The 27364-nt window shown below is 36.2% G+C and overlaps 1 protein-coding gene across 4 annotated transcripts in view; it reads right to left on the reverse strand.

Moving 5' to 3' along the window:
* Positions 1 to 27364, reverse strand: part of DMXL1 (Dmx like 1) — a 90165-nt gene that overhangs the window by 9185 nt on the left and 53616 nt on the right. For 3 of the 4 annotated variants that reach the window (XM_080573573.1, XM_080573576.1, XM_080573575.1), the window contains 15 exons: positions 25329 to 26419; positions 23940 to 24131; positions 22658 to 22734; positions 22324 to 22451; positions 20395 to 20643; positions 19893 to 20006; positions 12661 to 12824; positions 10125 to 10264; positions 9716 to 9801; positions 8964 to 9165; positions 7584 to 7701; positions 6219 to 6281; positions 4176 to 4262; positions 3392 to 3513; positions 3140 to 3281 (listed from right to left, as the gene is read on the reverse strand). In XM_080573573.1, coding sequence (XP_080429699.1) covers positions 3140 to 3281; positions 3392 to 3513; positions 4176 to 4262; positions 6219 to 6281; positions 7584 to 7701; positions 8964 to 9165; positions 9716 to 9801; positions 10125 to 10264; positions 12661 to 12824; positions 19893 to 20006; positions 20395 to 20643; positions 22324 to 22451; positions 22658 to 22734; positions 23940 to 24131; positions 25329 to 26419 — 2975 coding nt within the window. The remainder of the gene's footprint in view (positions 1 to 3139; positions 3282 to 3391; positions 3514 to 4175; positions 4263 to 6218; positions 6282 to 7583; positions 7702 to 8963; positions 9166 to 9715; positions 9802 to 10124; positions 10265 to 12660; positions 12825 to 19892; positions 20007 to 20394; positions 20644 to 22323; positions 22452 to 22657; positions 22735 to 23939; positions 24132 to 25328; positions 26420 to 27364) is intronic. The other variant, XM_080573574.1, reaches the window with a different exon arrangement.

A 27364-nucleotide genomic window follows, 5' to 3' on the forward strand; every position in this document is an offset into this window, starting at 1 on the left:
CGCAGCAGCTTATCACTTACTCATTGCTACCAAGTCGGCACTGAACTCCTTTCAACAACTGTAATTCTGTACAGTGTTTTGCCACTGTTTTGCCACTGAAACATCAGATAGTCAAGTATTTTAAGTATGCTATTCTCCCCTGACCTCCAAACATGTTAGGGTGTCAACTGGAATAAAGTATAAATAACAAACTATTACTTGTTCCATATTATTACATATGCTCTGAAGAGCTGGAAAGCAATGTTTTCCAATGTTTTCAATTGGCAAATAGCAGGAAGAACACTTTAAAGTGTTGCTAAAATTTCCTGTTTGTGCTTTTTGTTTGTGAGATTTTTTCCTCCTCTGATTAGTGAGATAATTGCAATCCTTCTGATTGCATTTTGGAAGCAGATTTAGACCCTTCAGTTCTCAAAGCTTTATTATTTGTTTAAGGGAAAGCCTGTCAGTCACTGAAATTTATTTCCAAACACTTTCCTGAAGATAAAGCAACATATAAATCAAGGTTTTCAAATACATGGTTTTTCCTTTTTTCCTAGAAGTACTTTAAATCATAAAGAAAAAAGCTCAAAGTCCTGGTAAAATACTGGTGAATAAAAGAACATTTTACATTCTAGAACAAGACATTTTTAGAGGACAATACTCCTCCAACAGTAATGTGTATACCAGCCAGCAAACAATTGCAATACTTTGCTCTCTGAATTCACTGTTTATGTATATATATTACTGAAAAAGAGTTTGAAAGTTATTCATGCTCATTCTTTCTTCACCAAAATTGTGTTGTTTTATAGCTGAAGGATCAGTTGAAAGGTCTGGTGGTGATCTGCACTTACCTTGTATGAATTGAGTAAGAGGAAACAGTGAAGACTAGTAACAAAAAAAAAACCTTAGAGCTAATAAAATGTAGTTAACTCTTGAGTATCATATAAAAGTCCAATAGTTTCCCTTGCTGATGGAAGTGAAGCAAAGACAACATGACTGAAAAGCCAGCAGCAGTAAAGAACAGTATGCTATAGATCTACTAAATGGGCTGCAAATCATGGAAAAGCGAAGATGGGAACAAAGATCAAAAGCAGTATGTGAAGGAACAAAGTACCAAATAGTAGTAACTGAAAATTTTTGTTCAAGTTGGTTTTCCTCCAGATTTGAGTAACACCATTTTCTCTCAAGAATCCTGTATCTTCCTTCATTTACTTTGTCCTTCATTCAGTACCTTTGTAACCCCTCCCTATAGGGCAGGTGTGGTTGGTTCTCTACTCCTCTGCCAGAATCCACCAGAATGCCAACCAAAACTTAGGTCCAAAGTTTAACAGCAAATGCATTCAACACAAGCACAGCCATATATCTTTAGGAAAGCAGTTTTGCAACACATAAAATAGAAAGCCATATAAGAACAGTTTGCATTAACAGAGTATGCAATTACTTCGTTGAGAAATACACACACACATTACTTACACACACATACACACACAGAGAAAGTATATCTGAATGTATCTGAAAGTGAGAGAAGAAAATGGCAAGCTTTCAAAAAACACTTGTGGTAAGACCTGATTGTGATAGCAGAGCTGGAAAAATGGTAACTGGCATCAGCAATTCCTAAATACAATGCAGAGATGTAGATACTGGTACAACAGCCAATTCCACATGTGGATAACATTAGCATTGTTGCAATGCTCATTCTTAATTTACTGCTCCTAATACTCAAACTAAGCTATTTGTATAAATATAAATTAACATATGGTTCTTTCATTCTGCTACACTTATCGACTTGCCCTGAGCTGTTAAATGCCATGAAGTGCAGCCAAGTGACAAGACTTCATGCATTCAATTACCCAGGAAAACTCCACATCTCTGTGCAGACAGGCTGAGAGATAAAGGTGTCTTGTGTGACTGTTTCAGCCCGGTTAAGTGGCTCCAACTAAGCACCTTGTAGCTAACTAATCACCAGACCTGCATTATTAGACAGCATCTGTGCTGCATAGGAACTAAGGTAAGTATGCCAAGAGCCAGAATAGAATTATCGTTTGATCAGAATTAAATCTGATCTAGAGTAAATATTTTTACTCCAGACACAGTATCTACTTCTACAAATACAAGCCACCATTGTACCAGTGTCACCTCTATTATCAAAAGGATCAATTTAGTCACGTGGACATAGTCATGATTTACTGGATGTTCTTCACTCTAGGTTTTTTTGTTTGTTTGTTTTGTTTTTTTTTTTAGAAATGCCAAACAGTGAAATTGATTACATCCTGTAAAAACATGATCCTCAGAATGGAAACATTTAATAATGCTACTAAGCAAAATTATAGGGGAAACTGCATAGCCCTTCAAAGAAAACAAGGCAAGCTGACAACAGCTTTGGAGCTTAAAAAACCCACTATCATCAGTAACACATAGCTCCAGCTACACATTATGTCTGTAGCTGGTCCTGTTTCTGAAATATTGCCTTACTCATTCTTCTTATGAAGACAGGAATCTCCATTTTTTCCCCAAATTTAATTTGCTCGGTTCCAGAGTTTAATTCAATTCACTAGAAGCCCCTGTCCTACCAACGAAATCTGTTTTAGGTGTTCATTCACTATCCTTTCTGCAAGGCCCATTAACAATATACAGTGCAATACAAAATCAGTTTGTACTATAGCAGTAACTGGTATTTACTTTTAAATAAAATCTGGAATAGTCTGGAACTCAGAATGAAACTTCAGATTCTGCTTCAACTAAAAACTACCTCGATATTTTACACAAACATTTCAGTCCGTTTTCTATGAATTTATCTCCTCACATTTGAATTAATGCATTTTTAGAAAATGCATTTGGCCTCAGCTCATTAAAGAACAATTTAAGCTGCAACTTCTTCACTCAACCTTGAGTCTTTATTTTCAAATGATGTATCGTAAGTAAAAAAAGCATAAATGGCTTGACTAAAAACTTTGCTTGCTTAGTTGGTGAATCAAATTCTGTGCAGTATTTTAACCTATTAATCGGATGATTATAAAGAAAAATCCAGTTCACCTTAATTACACAGAAAGGCTACAGTTACTTACATGTTAATCGTAAGGAAAAAAAACAGCAACAGTGAGCAGACAGAAATAGAAAAATAGATGGAGTATATAAGGCTAATCTTTGACAAGAGACTTACCACAGACGCACCCCTGCCAGTTTGCGTACTACCAAGCCAAGGCATATTGATGGGTGTGCCAGGATTACTATGGGTATAAGGAGTGGTTCCCTGAACATTTACCAGATCATCACGAGCATGTATAACTAAGAAATCATCTGCCCTATAAATGAAACAACATAAGTTAGATTCCAAATAACAGTATTAAATGCTGTGCTTTGTTATGCTGATTTACACAGTCAACCTGTGATATTGGAAACATAGGAAATATACCCTTTATTTTCTATTTCCACATCATCATCAACCCAGGTGTAGATTTGTGTAGCTAAAATCGCAGAAACGTCTAATTCTTGAATGTCATGACTTGATGCTATTGCAATGCAGTTCCGATTTGCCTGAAAAAAGTCACATACAGAGAAACGGTTACAGAAGGAATACGTGGGTGCTGGTTGTTCAAAAACGTCCCAAACAGTTAATCCATACACAAGAGCAAACATTTATGTCTACAAATCTATATACTATAACAGGCTAAGCTTGAAGTTTCCTTTTAAAAGTTTATTTCTATCCAGGACAGCATCACACCCAACATTTATTTTATACCTCTCAAGCAGCTCTAGTTTCTCCTTGCTTTACTCAGAGGATAACAAAGACTTAACTATCTCATACTGTACTATAATGCTTGGAACCAACCTCACTTTCACTCATTTATTTAAGGCTTAAATGGTTAAACAGGAGAAAGTAAGTTGACTTCTTTGAAAGAGAGAGGAAAAAGAGAGAGGAGTGGAGAATCTTGTCTTACACACAAGCTTAAAGAAAAAGTAGAGGTCACTCCTCCCTTCCCTCCATCCACTCCACAATAAAAAAGGAAGACAATTTGTAATATATCTTTAATTATGGTAAGATAAATAAGAACTGCTTTAGAGAAGGGAGTACTGGGAATTCAAGCTGTACCAGGACAGCTTGCCACGGATATACCGCCTGTTTGTAATGAGACTGCTACCTCTTTAATGGATGGAAGTACAACACAATTACATGATCCTACATCCTTTATGCTCACCTTATTGACTGCAAAAGCAGTAATGATGTCAGACTCTTTATGAATTATTCTTGCCTTGCCTCCTGGGTATCCCAAATCTGGTTCTATCTGTATTTGAAAAGTAAAGCATATTTAAATGCAAAAAACTTATGTGCAACAGTGGTTTTTTTTTTTTTGTTTTTGTTTTTGTTTTTTTCCTGGAAGTACAGAGACCAAGCAATGGATTGCACGAAATCTCATACTTCCTCCCTCAATTTTAATTGTAAAAAAATATGAAAAAATATGACCATGTGACCTGCAGTTATTACAGTAAACCTGTTTCGTGTGAACTAATTTAGCTTCCCACTGACATCTTAAGATTATCCCACCAACACAGATGATTTAATTTGTCACAGAAGTCACAACACAACGTTCATTCTCAAATTTTCCAGGTATGCTGAAAATCACTGAGGCTTGATGTGGACAGTGACACCTGAAGGTGTCAGTAATAAAAAAGTATTGAGTCTTGATGTATTTACAATTTATTTTTTAGCACTAGAACTGATGAAACAGTCTGAATGAAGGTGCAGACAAGATCCTGATCAGGAAAATATTTGACCTTTCTCTGTTTCTCTATTCACCATTTTCCACAATTACATAAATCTGCTACTGTGCCCTGTCACATTTTAGTACTACAAAACAGCAGCTATTATAAAAAATGTCTTTTTACTATCAAGTTCTCTTTTCTTTCATGTAATTTAATGTTGCATTTGAATCTTGCCTACCTTTTCTCATTTTAAAAGTGCATCCAGGTACACGCCAGCATACAATAAAATTCTAAACTACACCTTCATCAGCACTGTAGTACTCTTGTTCAAAATTGAATAGGGCACCATTACATGTATTAAACTGACAGACTACAGACTCTGGTCAGCTGTAGTTACAAAATAATTGTACAGTAAAAAAAAGGTACTGGCAAACACAAATGATGACATACATTCAAACCTCAATTAACATTTGGTACCTTTTACAAAAAGATAACATTATTCCAGAGCTACAATTCCTCTAGCCTCTTCATCTAAATTTCTTACTTCTCTTAAAAGCAGTAAGATGGTGCTCTCAAAGTACAAATGATCTTTTTCAAGGTTTGGAAAAGAGCTGTTGCTGCTACATACCACAGAGAAGAATACCTTTTATTAAAAGTAAAAACAAAACCTGATCTTTTGGAATGGGTTTGGCTGTTTTGGAGTTACCTTTCCCTGCAGCAGCCCATAGAGTGTTGTGCTCTGCATTTGTAGTCCTGATACCACACCAGTGTTTTGTCTACTGCTGAGCCGTGCTGGCACAGCATCAAGACCTCCAATCCCCACAGAGCCAGCAGGCTGGGGCAAGCAAGAGGTGGGGAGGGGACATCACCAGGGCAGCTAAACCAACCAAAGGGATATTCCATACCAGATGGTGTCACACTCAGCAATAAAAGCTGGGAAAGGGGATGGAGAGGGTGTGGGTTCTCATCATGAAGATGTCTGTCCTCCCAAACAACAGCTACTTGCACCGGGTCCTGCCTCCCAGGATGTGGCCAAACATTGCTTGTTGATGGGTAATAACAGCAATTTCCGCCCCGCCCCCCCCCCCCCCCCTTGCTTCCATGCAGCTTTGTTTTGTTTTGTTCTCCCCCTCTTTCTTTTCCCTTTAATTACATTATCCTGATCTCAACCTGTGAGCCTTTTTCTTTGAGGAGGGCAAATGAAAGAGCAGTTGTGGTGGAGTTTAGCTGCCCAGCAGGGCAAAACCACCACGACTGTGTTATGTGATAAAGAAACCCTCCAAAAATTAAGTTGTTTTTCCCAGTCAGTTCCAACTACCTGCTTGCTAATACTGTTTTACCATATAATTAATCATAAAAAGGTAGCTCAGGGACATGACAGGATGTCTTTGTTTCTATAACTCAAGTCTTTTGAAAAACTGATTTTTTCAGTTTGCTACATCAGCAATGTCTTTTTAAGGGGTACCAGCACCATGTTAAAAAGGAAAGATTTCATAATGATGTACAGTCTAATCAATTTGATTATTACTACTGTGTACCTTATTGATGATGGGCTCCTCCACCATAGAATTTTTCATGGTTTCATTATGGTCCTCTAATGACTTCACCAAGAAAGGAACAACCACAGAACAAAGAGTAGAAATAAGACATAACATGCAAGATATCAAGGAAATCCTTAGCCCCTTATTGTTTAGCCCAACACAATTAAAGCACAATTAAAGCACAGTCTGTTCGCACACACATATACTTCATTTACATTTTCTGTTACCTAGTAACAGTAATTCCTAAATTTATGTTCTCTTACTTGATTTCAGAAAGCACCAGTTTTTTTCTATTGTAACAGCACTGTCATCTCCAAAATCTAATTTCTTGGAATATAAGTAAAATCCACTGACATATTGTTAGTAACAAGAAGATACAAAATAAAGCTAATAAAATATGCTGGTGCAAGGCTTAGAAACGTGTAAAGCATATCTAAAATATTCCAAAACACCTTATCATACAACACAGCAACATGGCTGCGTTAATGGAAAACATTATCAGAAATGGTGCATCTTCAAACACAAGACAAAAAGAACAACTTTCCTTTTAAATGTAGTCTATACTGAACACAAATAGCTTCAACACAAATACCCAAACAAGGTAATATTCCAGCGGTGACAGTACAAAGATTAGCTCATACACAACTATTTGCTACCATTGTTTTATTAGTCATGAATACTCCTCCTGTATATTTTAGTTTGTTTTGACCTGCTTCTTTCTCCTCTAATTCTGCTACTCAGATTTTTTTTTTTTTTGTGCATGTGTTTTAAGTGAAACAATGAGTTTCTTTGAACTGCTGGGAGTAAGGGTAAGCAAAAAAAAAAGAGCAACTGAAGAGAGGAAAAAAACAAGACTCCATTTCAGAACCGGAGCTGGAACACATTTAACAAAGTCTGCAACCTGGAAAGCTAGAGCCTGGAAGAAGTTACGAGAGATAAAACCTGTTACATGACAGCCCTGACCTCTTTTTTTCTTTTTCTTTTCTTTTTTTTTTTTTAAAGTTAAAATTGAGTCATAACGTGATAAAAACCAGTGAGTAAATGCAGGATAACCATGGTAGGGAGAAACTCAAACTTTAAAATTTTGATTAGGTCACCATTTTTGGCCTTTGAAATTTTGATGTTTGTCATTCTTTTGAGGTAACTTCTATATCAACCTTAGAGAGAGGCTGACTTTAGCAAAGTTTTTTCTGTCAATTTACAATCACAGACTGATTATTTCTGTTTTTAATAAAAAATACTGTAGGTTTTTGTCAGGGCCAAGTTGGTTATCCGTTCATACCCTGGAAACAAACAAGCCAGCCAGATAACTTCACTGAAAGCTACCTGCAACATATTATGTACCCTATATGCCATACCAACCTCATTTAAGCATCGCTTCTTTGTAAAAATATTTCTGATAAAGGTTTCCTGGACTTCTTCCTGTTTAACCAAGTACTGCCAGAGCCTCTTCACAGATAGGGCAACATGACTATTAGATCTAGAGAAAAAAATCAAATATTACTCATACTTACGAGACATTGCAATAACTTATATTCTAATCAAACTATAGTCAGAAGAAATGCTAAGGCAAAACTACAGCTAAACACCATAACACCTATCCACAAACACTCTGGTACCATCTTCCTGATAAACCTACATGTAAGAGTAGGACGACCACAACGAAGAAAAGAACATGATGCATTTTAACCTCCTATCTTGGGGCAGCTGAGATAAATCACTTTAGGAGATTACGCAAAAATAAGGTCAATATACAGATTATTTATTAGTCCACCTCATTCTTCACAACATGGATTTTTTCTCTTTATTGCCACTGAGTGCTTCTACTACAAAGACAATGAATGACTGACCCTTCCTTCCAGAAACACATTATCAGTTATGCAACATCTGAAACAACCATGACTTTCTAGTAAAAAAAAAAAAAAACAAAACCCAACCAACCAAAAAGCAATAAAAACCAGAAGGACTGTAGATTCAGATCAGACTTCAAATGTTGATACTTATCCCTGAAAACTGTACAGCAAAGCAAAACTTGTAAATACAAACAGCTGATAATGGTAAGTCAAACCCATGAAACACTCAAATCACTTTAAATTATGATTTTAGAATAAAGCCAGGTAGCAAATGCACATCAAGCTGTTCATCTTTAATCAACGCAAGTTACTAAAATGAAGCGTGATAAGCCTGAAGTACTTTACAACAAAAAGCCAGACTATCTGTTGATTCTGAAACTAAAGGTAACAGTAAAATTAAGGCAGCAGACATCTTTTTAAGAAAAGAACGTTTAAGAAACTGAGAAAATCTTCTGACTGAAGATGTAATTATATAGAATTACCACAACGATGCAATTTATTAAATATTTTTTCTTTGATTTTAGGAAAGGATACTGACAAGAACAATTTTATTCCCTCCAAAGGTGGGACAATTATTTAATTGTTACTCATCCTTAATTATCATCTCAGGGCAAATTTGGTATTCTTAATTTTATTGTCAACCACAGCTCTTCCATATTGTTATTAGTTAAAAAAGAAAATTAGAAACTTTGGCTGCTTTTTCTGGTTTTGCTCTGCACCAGATGTGCATGAATTCTGACGCATACCCACAGTTTTACAAAGGATTACAGCAAATCTAGAAACTAGCATGACACTGCTATGAAAGTTATGGCCTATCTCATGCACCGACAACGTTAACACTTCATTTATTTACTATATTATAGTCAGCATTTACAGAAATTAGACTCACTTGAACGGAGTGTTTGTAGGTTCAAGTAAACTTTTATGGCGAAGCAATGCAGGACCAGCAGCTAGAGCATCTTCAGAAGCATGAACTGAAATATAATGTTGAGGTGGACCACCATATAGCTCAAGACGTCGCTGAAGAACTTGTTCCCAGCGCTGTAGTGTTTTCAGAACTGCATGGCATATTGGGGAGCTAACTGGAAGCTCTAGAATGACACATAAACAAAAATAAACTACCCTAATTCTCCCTTATAACCACAATTTAGACAACTCCACAGCTGAATGCTTAAGTGTATTTCAAATACCTCCAAAAATAAGCTTTATTCAAACTTCAAAATTTGACAATTGCACATATTTGCACAGATTAACTACTTTGGGCTACCACTGCTACATAAAGGAATAGCCTAGAAGGCCAACAGAAATTAAACAAGTGGTAGGAATAATGTAATTTGCATTACAAAAAATATAGGGTTTCCACCAAGAAATAAATATTGTAAACATTCTTGCATGACTTAGAGGCATAGAAAAAATGAAGTATGCAGAGACTCCTGCTAACTGCTGGGCATTCCTTCTCACCCACTCCTCTTAACCACTGACAATATTATTTCATAAACATAACATTATGGTAAACATTATCAGAACAATTTAACCCCAGACTATGGAAAAAAAACTTCAGGACTAAAAATAACGTTCAAACGTATTTACTGTTCAAAACATGACCATTACATACAAAGAGAAAACTCTGTTGCTTACTACCTGAAAGATCATGTCCAGCCAAAGGGTAAAAAATCTTCAAGTTGTGAAGTACCAGCTGAACCATTGCCAATCGCATCAGTGACCAACTAGCAAGAGAATACAAGTCACTTGCCAATCTGAAAGTTATTTTTTTCATGCATTCAGTTACAATTTCTTAATGCTTTAAATCCTCATGATAAACTGTTGATAACTACAAACAGTATTTCAGAATATTATACATATTTTAAATTGAAAGATCACTGTACCACGTATTAATGAATACAATAATCGTTGTGAAAAATTAACTAATAAGTCTAGATAATGCACTTTCAGAAAACATCAGGTAACTGGTGTATTATCTCAAAAGTAAAAAGCCAGAAATGCAAATCCAACCATTGCAGAAGACCCTGCATTCTAAGAAGTTACTCACCTGTACGAATTTGAATTGGAATGCTCCTGATTACGTGAATTTGTTGCAAACACATCTCCATCAGTATCCTCATCATCTTCACCGCTTTCCTGACTCTCTTCTGAATCATATTCCACTCTACTTTGTGATGGAAGAAAAGGCTAAAAAATTACACAATATTCCTTGAGTATCTTCTACCCAACATACAGTTTTACATTATCTTTTTAAAAATTGATCAACATAATATTTAATGTTTTATAAAAAAGCAGATGTCTCATCTTACTCTAATAATATGGGGGAGTTTGTACCTCACGAAAAGGTTAGCTGTCCGTAAATGGGGGACTTCAACCACCCAGATGTCTGCTGGGAAAGCTACAGTGCAGGCTGTAAGCAATCTAGAAGATTCCTAGAGTGTGCTAAGGATAACTTCTTGGTCCAGGTATTAGACAAACCAACCACAGGAGAAGCGTTACTGGCCCTGGTGCTTACCAATGCAGATGAAAAGGTTGAGATTGGAGGCAATCTGGGCTGCAGTGGCCATGCCCTGGTTGAGTTTGTGATCTTGAGGAATATGGGCCTGGCTAAGAGCAAAGTCAGAACCCTGAACTTCCAAAGAGCAAACTTCAAGCTGTTTAAAGACCCAGTGGATGAGATCCCCTGAAACACCATCCTTAGGGAGCTGAACAGAGCTGGAAACTCTTTAAGGATGTTTTCCTTAGAGCACAAGAACTCTCCATCCCCCTGCGTAAGAAAGTGGGCACGGAGGGCAGACGTCTGGAATGGCTGAACAAGGACCTGCTGGTCAAACTGAGGCACAATAAAGAAATGCACAGGCAGTGGAAGCAGGGACATGTGGCCTGGGAAGAGAGTACAGGGATGCAGTCTGAATGTGGAGGGATAGGATCAGGAAAGCCAGGGCATGAATGGAACTGAGCTTGGCAAGGGATGCAAAGAGTAACAAGAAGGGATTCTATAGGTATGTTGGTCAGAAAAGGAGAGTGTGCCCCCTCTGATGGATGAGAAGGGTGAACTGGTAACAACGGACGTGGAGAAGGCTCAGGTATTCAACAACTTCTTTGTCTCAGTCTTCACTGGCAGTCAGGCTTCCCACATCTCTTGAGTCCCTGAACCTGAAATGAGGGCTGGGGGAGCAAAGTCCCTCCCACTGTAAGCAAAGAGCAGGTTTAAGACCACCTGATGAGACTGAACATGTACCATTCTATGATAAACACCGCATACTTTAACAATTATTTTTCACATTATTCAAAATTCTAACGCTGAAAATGAAAATCGTAACGTTTTTACAATTCTTATTTTGCTTTCCTTTTACACCAGGTGCATCAAAACACATGCAAGATGCAAAAGCTTGCATTTGTCAGAGAAAAGCCAAAACCACCACTGCATTCCCTCTCTTTCTAGTTATTCCAAGGGCTTAGAGCTCTAATGAACAAAAAATATCCTATCCCCTGCCTACAGAGTTCAATATTTATGACAAGCCTACAATCAGTGTCCCACTGTGCTATTCAGTGTTTGCAGTTTCTTGTTTCTCCTTGACCCTAAAATACTGCTTACATATTTATTTTGCTGATCTGGCTAATACATGATATAGAAATGTACCATAGCACTTCATAATAATAGGTAGTTTTCTACATAGAGATCTCAGACAGCAAACTTGACACAAGGCAACGTAGTTTGATTTCTATTAAATACACAAGTTTATTTCACCCATTTTAAATAGATGATAAAAAAGCTTCTCAGGAGAGATGTGGACATACTGGAGAAAGTCCAGCAGAGGGCCATGAAGATGGTCAAGGGATTGGAAGATGGAAGGACTGGAGCACCTCTCCTACAAGGAAAGGCTGAGAGGTGGGACTGTTCAGCTTGGGAACAGGAGGCTCGGGGGATCTTATTAACTTGTCCAAATACCTGAAGGGAGGGTGTAAAGAGGCTCTTTTCACACAGCCAGGCTCTTTTCAGTGGTAACTAGTGCCAGGACAAGAGGCAATGGGCACAAACTGGAACAAAAGAGGTTCCCATCTAAACATCAGGAAGCATTTCTGTACTGTGCTGGTGACAAAGCACTGGTACAGGTTGCCCAGAGAGACTGTGGAATTTCCTTCCTTGGAGATCTTCAAAAGCCACCTGGATGTGGTCCTGGGCAAACCGTTCTGGGCAGCCCTGCTGGAACAGGGGTTGGACAAGGTGCCTCCAGAGGCCCGCTCCTTCCTATCTTAACCACTCTGTGATTCTGCAATTCTCACATTCCTCATTCATCAGAATAGCTAACCCACATGTCTATACTCTAAATGTAAAAAGTATTATTTTGTTCATAGCATTACCTGAGAACAAACTAATTTTGTAACAGCAGTTTTAAAAGAAAGCTGTTTTAAAAAATAGCTATAGGCAATATTTTAGAAAAAGATGAAATACAAGTAATAACAACAGGTGGCTTTTATCATGCATCTAAATTGGTATCTAGGACAAAGACCAAGCAGAAAATACTTACAATTGGAGAAGTGATAGAAGATTTTTAACTTTCATAATAGCCAAAAATTACCTTTGCAATGAAGTAATCCCAGATACTAAGCTCAGGAGGAATAAATCTTTCTTTGTCAGATGGAGATTCTTGATCTACTAATGGCAAAGCAGGTGACTGAGAACTCTCTTTTGGAGAGGTTTTTGACGAAAGCCTGAAATGTTTTTGCTGTTTCTCTCCATCATCTAAAGAAGAAAAAAGTACATGTTGCTTAGGACTGTCTGCTCTACCTCCCTACTACTTTTAATAATGGGATTCATAATAGAAAATAACTTAAAAAAAACCTTCCTCATTATAAGCTTTCAGAATTTTATCTTAACATTTCTGTAGCAAATAAGCGTAGAGAATGTTAATCCTCAAATATGCAGAACTAATACAGAACTAGAGCTCCAGAAAGGGACAACCTCCCAGTACCAATAATATGGCATAGCAAAGTATGCATAACTGCATTAGTTTTCTTCCTACAGATGCAAATATAATGGCTCGAGCAACAATATTACAAAACTAAACCTTAATAAGCACTATAAGCACTAATGAATACTGATCTATGCCTGTTTTTTTTTTTTTTTTTTTAAGGCAAGCCAACAGCCTTGTCTTCCAGAATATATAGAGCAAATACCTACTACAGACTGCCATTCCTACTCCAAATTTTAACCAACTGTTCCTTCCAGAGGAGGTCTGTAATTTCTCCTAACTAGTACAATTCTGATGTATCTATTTGTCCTAACAATGTACATCTCCAGCAAACATGAGAGGTCCAATTTTAACTAATACAATTCAATATATACCTTATCAAACAGGGAATAATTGCAAAAACTAGTAATTTATAATAATACTCCAGTAACAAAATTCCTAGGAGCTGGGGGGTCCACTCACTTCCCCCAGCATTTACTTTTTTCAGAATAAGGAGCATCTAAGAGATTTCTCTGAATGACATTCTCAAGGATTAGAGTACTCAAGGAAACAGCTTATTCAGACTATCAGAAAAGTCTTAATGCAGTTATACGACAGATAAATGAACAGGCTTTGTTTCAGATCTCTTCTTGTTAATCAAGAAGTATGAACTTCAAAAATACAGAAGTAATGGCTTACTTAAAAAGAAGCTCACAAAACCATCTAATAACCTGAAATCATTCTGGTTCTTGGTAGGTGAATTGTATTTCAATAAAACAGAAGAATGATAAAGAAAAGGAATGATATAGATTGTCACTATCCATAGGCAATAAATTAGTAGTCTGGCTCTAAAGAACACTTCTGTAGTGACAGGGAGGAGGGAGAGAGGAAATTATGGAGATGTGATGTAACAAGGCGGCCTTAATTCATCTTCAGTTACAGACCAAGTGGATTTGAATCCGCTTCCTACTTGATTGTAAAATTTGCTTATAACTTTAAAGTAGATACATATATATTAGTTGTATACATTATACATGTATATTAGTTTCTAAGGTGAAAAAATCAATGCAATTAAACTTTATTTTACCTAAGAAAGTTTAAAGATTAAGATGAAAAAGGAGTCAATTTTTTGAACTTCTTTTTGAAATTAACAAATTTTGCAACAGGTATTTTATGGGTATTAAGCATTTACTTTTTTCTTAAGCATTTCAAAATCCCCTTTTTCTAAGTAAGATTTGAAAACTGTATCACCCAAAAGAACCATGAAACATACTTAAGCACTCACTCACTTCACCCCATCCCTTGGCTCATCACTTGGGAGAAAAAAAATGGAGAGAAAAACCTTTCATTCAAATGCTATTTTTTTTTCTCCATACAGCAACAATAACACTAGGTAGTAACACCAGTCATAAAAGATCATATCTGAACACCTCTACTAAATAATATGGTATACCTTATGGCTTAAATTTTTGGCTGATGTAACAGCAGTAGTAAGACAAGGTTCCAAGACATGTAGATCCACAGACTAAAAGAGCTGACTGGGTGATTAGACATCCATTATCACTGACTTCAATTCTCAACATGTTGGGCCAGATATGTTTATATGACCTACTAATATGAACATCACAAAAGTAAAAAGGTGATTTATGTTTTAATTCCGTTATTTCTTTCTGCTACCTAGGGATCACAAAACTAACTTCCGCAGAAGCTTCTGAAATTACTTTCTCCTGTAATAAAGCTGGAGATGGCTCATGAAGAGCCAGCATCCCTCTGTATGTCTGGAGGGAGCTACTACATGTAAGTATTTCCTACACCCTTTTTTGTTTTCATGTTTTATCCACAGAGGACATTAGAGTCTTGATACATGCTTGAAAGGTCATTTCCTTCAGAACCCTTACGGATACTCCAATGACTTGAAAACAGAAGATCTAACGCTTTGGACAAAAGAAAAACAGTGCTCATTTAAGAACAGTTATATTCTTCATATGAAACTCACATGCTCATCACATAAACTAAGCCAACTGTAAACTCTGAGGAAAGCAAGATTTAAGACAATTTTATGTAAGAAAAAGCTTTCGTATTTTAATATCTCATATCTAAACAATGTTTTAGAATTATTTTTTCTTAAGTGGTCAAATTAATGCTCTGTATTTACAGTGGCTGATGGAATTTTGTCAACTTTTTAGCTAGGAAAAAAATATGTTTTTCCAAGGATTTTCAGAAACAAAGTGGACTATGAACAGTGGAACTATAAAATAATTTATATAGAATTTAATAAAAGATGAAGACAGTATCTCATCTTTCAGCATAAACTTGAAATTGAGATATTTTAAATATTTTGTACTACTTCATTGTAACGTCATTTTCTTTTTCCTGTAAGAGCTATTATTAGAAAACCACTTACCTGTATTAAAAGCCAAAAACATTACAGCTGCAGTACAATGCATTTTCATTATTTAAAGCTCATCAGCTAACAAAGAGCATGCACATGCATTACTCTGTATGAAATATTAGCAATTGCTTAAAAAAATAGAAACTCACTAGGCATAAAGATAAGGAGCAAGTGTTGCATGATACAGAAATAAGCAAGTATATGCTTGCAGATTGCTTTTGTAAGCAGACTTCAAAAAGCAAATGCTTTACTTTAAAACAGTATTCTTTCCACTCTGTTGGATTATTCTTTTTATTTTTAAGACTACCACAGGCTGCCCGTTAAAATATAATTCAATATTAAAGGCAATGAAAGTACAATCATCTGAGTGGTTAGAAATACATAGTACTGATGCCAATCTATTTTTTCTGCATTCAAAAAAATTTTATGCAAACTAACAAATTTATTAAAAATCTTCGTCATTTGGGATTTCAGATCACCATTTATATTCATTTGCAAATTTTACATCTATTTTTTATTCGAAATATTTATTTTCAGTCCCATTATAAGACAATTGTAGTGTTAATGTTATCTTCCAAGAAAAAAAATGAATCTTTCCAACAAGTAAAATACTTCTATTCCTGCAGAGATCTAAGAGATGCAACAATATTCAAAAGATCTGTTGCCCACATGACCTTCTTTCCACCTCACTAGGAAGTGCAAAGAGGCAGATCTCTTTCAATTTTCCCCAAAAAATAAAATGCAAGTCAGACATACTGTGCCTTATTGAAGATTGTATGCATGCATCAAGCACCAACACTCCGATGTGCTATGAAAAATGCAGGTCTTAAAGAGATATAAAATTATGTTCTTTAAAAAGCATCAACCTTGATTGCAATCATCAGCGCTGCTGAAGCCCGAAACAAGGTGGACTGGCAAATACATGACAAAGAAATGTGGATTCTGAACCTCACATTGAATTATTTTCCTAAATGTAAAGCCCTTCACAGATTCCTGTAATCCTTTGGGAAGCTATAAACGCCCATGTCAACAGCAGCCTAGTGGAAGTCTACAGTGATGGACATTTTTGTCTCCAAACTTAAGGAGAATCTGCACTTTGCATGGTTACAAACTCTGATGTTTTCACCATCATATTCTGCTTATGCATGGACAACAGCCTTGGTCTACTCGGCTCCAGTAACCAAGTTGATTAATTTAACAAATTAGCACTTGACAGTAGTGATACCCATTAAGTTTCATAGGATTATAGTAATCAAGTTGGAGTGTACTATATGATTAGTGTATGTGCACAAGACTTTTTTTTTTGCATTTATGCATCATTTAAGGAGTAGCAATTCACTGAAAAACTGAAATTATACATTAACCTCTCAGACATTTCTGAATACATTATGTTACGGGCACTTTAGTAAATGGTGATCACAAACCTCCAAAAAAGTTAGATAAGCACAATGAAGTGCTTTGTGGCATACACACACTTTGTAGGCCTTTCCTGTTATGATCATGTAAGGCTTTTTCTACTGAGCCTAGATAGCTCCGTCACAAGGCAAACCTCAGGCCAACTTCTAATCTGTTTTAACGGCTGGCTGAAATAAGAATAAGAATGAGACAGTAATAGCGAGAAGACGAAGACATTAATAGAGAATAGAAAGGCCACACAAGTAATGAAGTGCTCAGTACTGTTCTTCTAATCTCATCTGCTTCTCAAAACCTATGGTATGTTAGGCAAGTCATCAGAGTAAGAGGTGACAAAGTTTATCATTTCTCCCTACAGGAGTCCAACTATAGCAGTAATGAGGAATAATATTTGTGCTAAAGCTTTTTTAGTTGCTTGGAAAGTTAACATCAGCAGAGAAAATTAACTTGTTCTAACAGTCACATATTATCCAATTTCTGACAATGTCTTTTCTACATCTGAAACCCAAAATGACTTTAACTCTATAAAGTATACTTTGCAAAATATTCAGTCTGGAAGAAGTTATGCATTTAATGTATTCTTGCAGCATGGAATAATTGAATATATGAAATGAAACTATGGATTTCTAACTGTTAAAGCGAAATTCAAACTTTTCGTTAAGAACCCTCTGTATTATAGAGGAAGTACCATCTCTATATAGATCTATGCTACACAGCTGTTTTGAAGAGAAACTACATAGGAAATATGATTTTGACACTATTTCATACAACAAATAATACGGTTATTTTTCAGATGCTAATTACCTCTTTGAAAACATAATATATCCACTATTTTAAGACATAAGAAGGATGGTAATTCTCAAATGCTAACTCAGTTTGTCAAATTCTTTTCTTGCAACTGCAAATATAAGAAATGTGTCTGAGAAGTTTAACATAAGGAAGCATTTGAACTGCTGTTTTTTCTACCTTTACTGTGAAAAGAAGTGGAGTGATAGTTTTTCATTAAACTAATTCTGAACATAGGTCAGGATTTTACAAGACTACCAAGACCTATTTTTTTTTTGTTCCTGTTCTTTTACTTTGTGACTAAAAAATCCTAATAACAGAGATCACATTTAATTACAAGGTATTTTCTTCCAAAGCTGATTGTATGCTAAAGTTAACTTAAGTAAGGGACAGCAAGGGAAATTACATGACAACTTTATTGGCCAGCTATGTACATATTGCTATGACCTTTTAAAACAAGTTTGAAACCTGTAGATTAACAACCACATTCAGACGGAAGTGTGATAGAACTGATGGAGACAGGGAGAGACATATGCTGGACATGTATGACTATAGGATCACGTAGCGTTACCTAACTAGAACTCTTAGCGTTAAGAATTGTTGGCTTTTGATCTCCATTTGAGAGTGAAAACATGTCACAAAAATATAAAAATAAATTTATACAAATAATCTAGTTATAAGCAACAAAGTAGGACACTATATCAAATCTAAATTAAGTGCTAGATTCACTTCTCACTGTTCAATGCTGAATGCCAGAATTAAAATAGACTGACAGTAAGGGCACAAAAATATATCTGTTTTAAACCTGATTCCTCTGCTTACTGGGGTTCTACTTATTCGATCATTCTCTACTTGCTCTACACAAACATGCATTAAAAACAAATAATAAGATTATGGAATCTGAGAATCACATAGGTTGGAAGAGACCTCTGGAGGCCACTGGTTCAACCCCATGGTCAAAACAAGACTGGCTTAGGTCAAGCTAGTCAAGGCCTTGTTTATTCAAGCACTGAATAACTCCCAAGATTCCACAGCTCTTTTAGGCCCCTTTTCCAGTGACTGATTGCCCCTACAAATTGATATTTATTTTCAATTTCAGCTTCTTGACTCTTCCAGCAACAGTTTTACTAATCTTGCAATCAGACAGCCAGCAGTCATTTCTAAGAAAAATATGAAGTAGACAGGTCTTTAGAAGCATTCAGGGTATCTTGCTATGTAAAGACAGTTATCTCAATTTCAAAACAGTAGTAGCAACATTAAAACACCCCAGTATACAGTTATCAATGCCTAAGAAACTTAGAACTGCCAATAAAAGAAGCCAGTTTTGGTTTCCAATTATGCAATCCTGATATGGTGAACATATTCGACAAAACGTCCAGTGGGAATATTTATTAAATGCCAAAGAGAAAACTGATCTGATCTACAATGAGAATGAGAACTTTGATTAAATATCACTACTCTGTAAATATTTTTCTAAATGTCTAGTAAAATCTGTATGTAAACATCTATCTTCCTCAAACGCGAGTTCGTAAGACATTTTTATATGTAATGTATGATACCAATAAAACAATATGTAATTTATATGTAATGTATGATACCAATAAAAACAATACATAATTTATATACAAGTTACAATATATATACGTATATATATTCAGATATAATGTAAGAAGTTACCATGGTTTAAGTAGATTAATATTTATAAAAAAGGTAGATATGATAGTAGATATGTATGATCATTGCTCTTGGTTTTACAGAAGTCTAACTACCTTAAAGTAGAAATCTGTACCAAAAGTCTTACAAAATTCATTCTGGATAATTTATTATCCGAATTTAAAACTTGAAGGTTGTTTGCTTTCCTAAAGGGTTCTCAGACTATCAAAATTAAACAGCAACAAGGCTCTATTCTTTTTAATGTTTAGATGAACACTTAGAAATCCACATGCATAATAATGCTTATATTCATGAAGCAAAACAAGCGGCTCTCTAACAAAGACATGAAACACTTCTGATCATTTCAAACCATGGTCAAAATAACTGTGTCTAAAATTGATTTATAGTAAGTATAGTAAGATTACTACAACACTGTCAATTTAATGTTTTTTTTTTTTTTAAAGGCCCAATTCAACTGCTGTTATCATTACAAAACATTGCTTTAAATTTTGATGTCATGGCTTGCAAACAGAAGTTTTTCTCTCTTTCTACATATGCAAAAAATCACACATAGCAAACTGCATGTAAAGGCCTAGTACTAAATCTAGTATCTTGCCTGAAGATTTGGTAGGACTATGAGTATTGAAGGCAGTTAGGGATTTGGAAAACCCCACGCATTCCATGGAGAACACTACTACCTGATGTGGGCTAGGCATTGAGAAGTGCCTACCTGCCAAAGAGAGAAAACATACTGTATTTGTAAAAAGGAATATATTCCTGTTAGGACAGAACTGGAAAGCTTTAAAATGAACATTAAAAACTAGGTCGTAACAGTATAGAAAATTTTCTATATAAGATGAATTTAACCCCTAATATTACATCAGTTGTACTACTTTAAAACTATTTCAATATCATTCATTTCTGTTTCCTATTCCCTTCTACAGAATATCCATGTTAATAATTTTAGTTCTTTGTTCTTCATTGCAGATCTAAAAACATACTGTATTATTATTGAACACAAACTGTTTAAAGAAATTACTCTTAAGCTTTCAGCAGTCAAATCATTTTTAACAACATCAAAAAAAACACACACACACACAACAAATACAAATACTAACCAGTTTTTGTCTTTAATTGCAGCTGTCCTCTACTGGGCGTATGAGCTCCTCCTCCAAAGATAGCAGACCACATTTTGTTGTTAAGTGGATGAGCCATAATTCGATACAATTCATTGCTAGAATGTGTTGCTAGGCCATGAATGAACAGACTCAGATAGACCGCAGTTAGTATTTCACAAAGTAAAACTGTGAGCCCTGGCTGGGCTTCCTCACCAGCAGAATTCAAGAGACGTACTAGAGCTGTTATTCCTGTCAAAAAAAAAAAAACAACAACAACTGTGTGCATGTGTGCACACTGGGGGGAGAACTCACCCTTGACTATTTTGATATTTCTTGATTATTATTTTGAATGACAACTTACATCATTTAGTACCTTCTAGTGTTGAAAATTCTAAGTTTGAGGAAATCAAAAACTCCAGGAGACAGGGGTGACATGCTTATATTTTTAACAGTTTGTCATAGCTTTTCAGCTTCATGTTTTGGACTTACAGTTGATGATATACTTAGCAACTTTTCAACAAAAAGAGAAAAAAATCAGAAAAAGTAATTCAAATTTTGTTTAAATATAACACTGCCAGCTTTAATATGCATGAATCTTCCTTTCCCTATGTCTCAATTTCTCTTTTTTTCTTATTTCTTTCAGGAAAACGTTGTCTTTATTTTCTATATTTAATCCAGTGCCTCACAATGTATCCGATATACACTATTAAATTCTTACACTTAAAATAAAAATATTAATCTTCCCACTGACTTTCCTATGGTGCTTATTTCACCAGTTACAAACCTAACTCCACTGTGTTGAAAATGCTGTATTCCCACTTAACAGTACTAAAGCCATACAAAAATCATGGTTGTCAACTTAAATTACCCATTATTTTGTGTTTTGCTGTGTTTTTATACCCCTACAAACAGTTGTAGAGTTTCAGATATGGCATCATCTGTCTCACTTTGCGCACATAAGTGAAAACACAAATAGTTATAGCCAAAGCTACAGCTCATGTGTTACTCTTCCAATTGCACACAATGAAAGTGTGTGAAATTATTCAAAAATAGAGAAATCAGTTCAAGGTGACGTTATCTATAAGCACAACTGCTTACAATCTCGTCTCATTCACTACAAATTTAAGCCTGCAACTAGTGAAACAAGAAGTGCACATATCACAAGCTGATTTCTCTCCAAAATCTCTAGATACAGTGACAGAAAGGCTGAGAGGCTGAAATAACATAGCATCAAACACAAACACTATATGAGGTTCTCAAAAAGAATTCTTTAATGTGAAATTAAATCCCATAATATGAAAACATATTTCTTCGTTTTGCTTATGTTGAAGTTACTGCTGTAAACTGAAGCCCAAACAGATGTATTTTATGTAGCTTACACTCTCTCTAATGGGACTGGTACAGTTTCATCTCAGCATGGGCTAACAGTTACCTGAAGTCCTATGCGGGTTTTACAGATATTTGTATAATATATATCATTTATTACAAAATTCTCATTTTCAATAGTTTCAGGTTAGCTCAACAGCTGCACCTAAGCTACAATTATTCTGAGACTGAGCACAAGCTAACATTGCCTTTCAAGTTATTTTCAAGAGTAAAAAGTAGTGAGATTGACCTGCTGCCAGCAGGGGGAGCAACTACAGCACAGGACAACAATTCACCAGACTTTCAGTTTAGTGGCTCTCTACTATAGCACCAGCTAACAATTTTTAGTAAGAAAAAGATAAATCAAACAACTCAACTTAGGGAATAAACACAATTATTAGCTTACAGATTTTTAAAACTGAAGATAATCTGTAATTGTAAGAATTTATTTTTACCATTATTTTGTTACAAATACTACTAGAAAGTCTGGAGCATGGCTATATGCTCTTAAGAGTGGATTCACACAATTAAGTTTTCATTAAGAAACAAAACAACTCTAGATACCTGGCCACTGAGAAGGCGATGTATTGGGAGTCACTGTTTCTTCTAAGCTTGTTGTTCTTAGAGAGTAGCGCTGAGTTAATAGCACTGTCTGATACACTGTTCCAGTGAACTGATTTGCTTGGAATGAGCTGTAAAACATAAATGGGATGTCATATTTACTAAAACAAACAAAAAAACCTCAACCCACACAGATTTAAAACTATTCAAGTTATAACCCTTGCTATATGCAGGCAGATGTGAGTACTGCTTTCTGGTACTCTGTGCATTGTATACACGGTACAGTGAAACTGTATCTTTACTGTTCTCTAGAAGGTGCTTCTCAAAGACCTTTTACCTGTAGCTGTGGCCATCACAAAGACACTGGTAGATGCAAGCAGAGAGTGATGCTGCTAAGGTATGCATTACATATATCTGGAAGACACAGATTTATAGAATGTATTACACATAAGATGAACAGTGGTTAGTATCATAGCGTTTAATGCATACAGATTTGTAACAGTGGCACTTAATGTGGAAGATACAAGTACTCATGGCAAAAATTCATTAACAAAGCCACCTTATCTTCAGAATTAATTTCAAGTTAAGTCAATTCACTTTTCAATGAAACTCATACAACCCGACAACCCATAATCAAAGCTCAGCTCTAGCTGCACTATTAAGAAACTATTAAGAAACACCACCATCTTAAACTACTACACAACAGTTCTGAGTTACACTTAAGACAGCATGTTAATATGTTGGCTCACAATTACAAATGCTGTGCTTCATAATGAAGACTGCATCTTAGCTTCTCACAAATTCTTGTACAGGTCTCCAACACACACAATGTATTCAGTATCACAATTACCATCGTTATTTTTGTCATAGTTGATAGATATTTTATGTATCACAAAACACGTTTTTATATAGAGCTAGAGAATCTGTTGACCTAATGGTTCAGTTAAAATTTATTATTAACACTTATTTGTCTGTTCCGTCTAAAATTAAGAACAGATGAGGAACTGAGCAATCAATCTCATGAGTGTTCTCTATAAATCCCTAGTAAAACTTAACACATGTAAAACTGCAGGAAAGATTTAACCTAAAGGATTAGGTCTAGCTTCCAGTCCCAGCCTAAATACAGAAGAAATCTTACGGAAACTTAACTTAAAAATAAAAGTTATATTTTACTGTATGAACATATATGATGTTTCACAAAAGTGTTTGAGTTTTTTGCACCTGGCAGAAAATCAATTTTTACGCTTCAAAATTTAATTTTACTTAGGTCTAAGACTGAAGATATGGAGTTTACCATTAATATAACAGAAATTATGATTGTATTCTCTGAAAGCTAATTGTGACGTTGCTAATTGTGACGTTGGTGGTGTAGTACAACATCTTTTCCATAACGGATGTCTTCTTGGACAAACGTCCAGTCCTGAAAGAGGTCAGTCCACTAATTCAGTGATATTATTTTTAGCCTAAGATCAGTATTACAGCAGAACATATTTACATTCAATGGTTTTGTTACTTATGTAGAAGATGTAACAGGAAGTTTTCATGCTGTCAGAAAAACATTCATGACTTAAACTGGACAATGACAACAAGAAATCCAAATTACTGCAAAAAATACGCACCTTGTTGTTCTGAGTCTCTGGGTGAGGTGGCGAATCAAGGTTTATTATGGCATGTAAAATATCATGAGTTAAGTTACCAAGATGTAACAAAGGATTAGCCACCACTGTTTTGACACTAGCTGTGCAAGCAAATAGGAGAGGTATGGAGCTTTGCTCTGGCAGAGGTGTGGATGGTATCTGTATGGACTGCTCCTAAAAACGAGCAAGAAAAAACACACAAAATGATAGTAGAACCTCCTAAACTGAACAAAACTTTTAAGAAGGGAAGGAAGTTCTAAAATAACAAAAAGAAATCCATAATCTACAGAAAGCAAAGCATTATATTTATAATAAAAGAAGTATATACAATAAATCAGGCCCATCCTCTTTAATATCTTCGATGATCTGGATGAGGTAATTGAGGGCACCCTCAGTAAGTTTGCAGAGGGCACCAAGCTGGGGGGAAGTGTCGATCTGCCGGAGGGTAGGAAGGCCCTGCAGAGGGAGCTGGACGGGATGGGTCAATGGGCAGAGGCCAATGGAATAAGGTTCAACATGGCTAAGTGCCGGGGCCTGCACTTTGGCCACAACAACCCCATGCAGCGCTACAGGCTTGGGACAGAGTGGCTGGAAAGCTGTGCAGAGGAAAATGGTCTGGGGGTGCTGATTGATGCTCACCTGAACATGAGCCAGCAGTGTGCCCAGGTGGCCAAGAAGGCCAAAGGCACCCTGGCTTGTATCAGGAATAGTGTGGCCAGCAGGACCAGGGAGGTGATCGTTCCCCTGTACTGTGCTCTGGTGAGGCCGCACCTCGAGTACTGTGTTCAGTTTTGGGCCCCTCACTATAAGAAGGGCATTGAGGCCATGGAGGATGTCCAGAAGCTGGTGAAGAGCCTGGAGCACAAGTGCTATTGAGGAGCAGCTGAGGGAACTGGGGTTGTTTAGTCTGGAGAAGAGGAGGCTCTTCTCCAAAGGGAAGACCTCATTGCCTCTCTGCAACTACCTGAAAGGAAGTTGTGGGGAGCTGGGGTTTGGCCTCTTCTCACAGGTAACTAGTGATAAGACTAGAGGGAATGGCCTCAAGCTGCACCAGGGGAGTTTTAGGTTGGAAATTCGGAGACATTTCTTCTCAGAAAGAGTAGTCAGGCATTGGAACAGGTTGTCCAGGGAGCTGGTGGTGTCACCATCTCTGGGGGTGTTCAAGGAAAGGTTGGACGTGGTGCTTAGGGACATGGTTTAGTGGGTGATATTGGTGGTAGGGGGATGGTTAGACCAAATGATCTTGGAGGGCTTTTCCAACCTTAATGATTCCATGAATCTATAATAAGAAAATTTCAACAGTAATATGAAACATTGAAAAAATCTACAACTCTGAAGCAGAGAAAACACAAATTGATTTCCCCCACATACCTGCTGAGATTCCTGCAGTAGCAGAATTAATTCCATTCTAACAGATGCCAAACCTCCACCATGAGAACCATGAAGTATGCAGTAACTAAGGAACATTCGTAAGAGAGACTGGTATTTCAGAAGCCATTGACGTCTTTTCTGAAAGTTTTCTTCCTGTTGCATAGCTTTTTGCCGGTCAGCTAAGTCTTCAGTATTTTCATGTAATGCAACTTCCTCTGTCATCACGTTAATTCCTGACTGTATCTCTTCTACTTCAACACTATAATCACAGGTCTTTTGCAGAGCTACCACTTCTCTTTCAAGCCACTGATAAAGCTGGTACCTTAATTTCCCACCATCCACCTCATAACCAGTGGACAGCGTTCGAAGCTCTACAGTAAGAATTTTCAGGCATGCTCTAAACTTCAGCTGTGCTGAAATTATATCTTCTGATGGGCTCAGAATATCTTTTTCATCAATTGCACTAAAAGATTCTGTGTAGCTAGAGCTTGTTTCGTATGACTTTTCACTTCTCTTCAGAGGTTTTAGCTCCTTCATCACCAGGGAGGAATCTTCACTCTCATCACCTTCATCACTGTCTGACTGTAGTTTCAGATCTTCATCTTGGAATACTACACTTGGTTGACTCCAGTCAAATGAAAGAGTTGAACTTGAATGTTTTTCTGAAGAACAATCTGAAGATGACCCTAGACCATTCAATACAGGCTGTGACCAATCAACACTGGAAGCCTGATCTTTTGTTTCCAGCTCTTTAACTGGAGAAGATGGTGAGAAATCTTTACTAGTATCCATTAAGCTAGGGGATCTACAGAATGGCTTTGACCTCTTGACAACTTTGGGCATCTTTGATAACACTTCTAAGGCCAACATAGGACAACCAGCTTTTAAATGAGCATATGCCGTGGTGAAGAAAAGTCGTCTTTCACCTAGGTTGATTTTGTCAGCTAATCCATTTTCCACTGTCAGGCAAATGTGTGTAGAAGAGGCATCAGAAGAGCCAAAATGACGTCTCAACAGGAGAGGATGTGTTCTTAAGTAGTTGTAGAAGTTAAACACTGCAGGGTTACAACTTGATGAGCCATCTCCTTCATCTGAAAAGATGTTGCATCATGAGGAAAATCTACAATTCCACATGAAATAATACATCTGAAAATTTCTAAATTCATCAGAAGGCTATTAGGTCTTAATATTCATTCTGTTGTTGACTTCATTCTACTCCTTTTTTCACCTTCACAATAGGAAGTGGGTAGGACATTGTCAAACCTAATCACTAAAAAGAGAAGCTGGACTGAGAGCATTTAATAAGTTTAATTAAAAAAAACTCGCATTTCTTTTCTTTGAAGCAAGGCCTGTTCTACTGCAGTCAAAGGATACCACATTCTTGTTGGTAATATAAATTTCTGAAGTGTCCACCACTAACTGGCATTAAGATGTTCCATCCTACTAAAGCTTTTTACTTGGGGAAAAAAAAGGTCCTCTAGTAAGTTTTCCAGTAAGGTTTTGATTAGTATTTTTGACTACTTCCTAACAAAATGCAACTTTGAATAAAACTGGGGAGTCCATAACGCTTACACATACTGATATCAGTATTGCATACAATAAGTGAATTATACAGCATTGCAACTTGTACAGATTTAATTTTCATGTTCAAAAGCACAATAACCTTATACAAATAACTTCCCATCTTATGCTGACACTTTATGAACAGATGTTCAGAAAATCATTGAAAAGCTAGGAGCATCAACACAGGACAATTCACAACTTTAAAAGAGCCAAGGTTAGCTGAGATATACCCTTACTGTTTCTGCTATTAGGAGCTGTAACACAAAAAACTACAGATAATAGGAACAGGTACATAAAAGATCGCCTATTAAATAATTAAAAAAATGCAGAATACCACAAATGAGACTCTAAATTGATTAAAGAAGAATTAGTAACCTTTAAAAATGATTAAACGCAGGAGTATGTGAACAAGATGGCAACAACTGAACACTGTATTACTCATTTGCCTAAAATCACCTTTAAGTATTAAAGTC

This window comes from Anser brachyrhynchus, assembly GCF_964034855.1.
Source record: "Anser brachyrhynchus genome assembly, chromosome: Z".
NCBI classification, from domain to species: Eukaryota; Metazoa; Chordata; class Aves; order Anseriformes; family Anatidae; genus Anser; species Anser brachyrhynchus.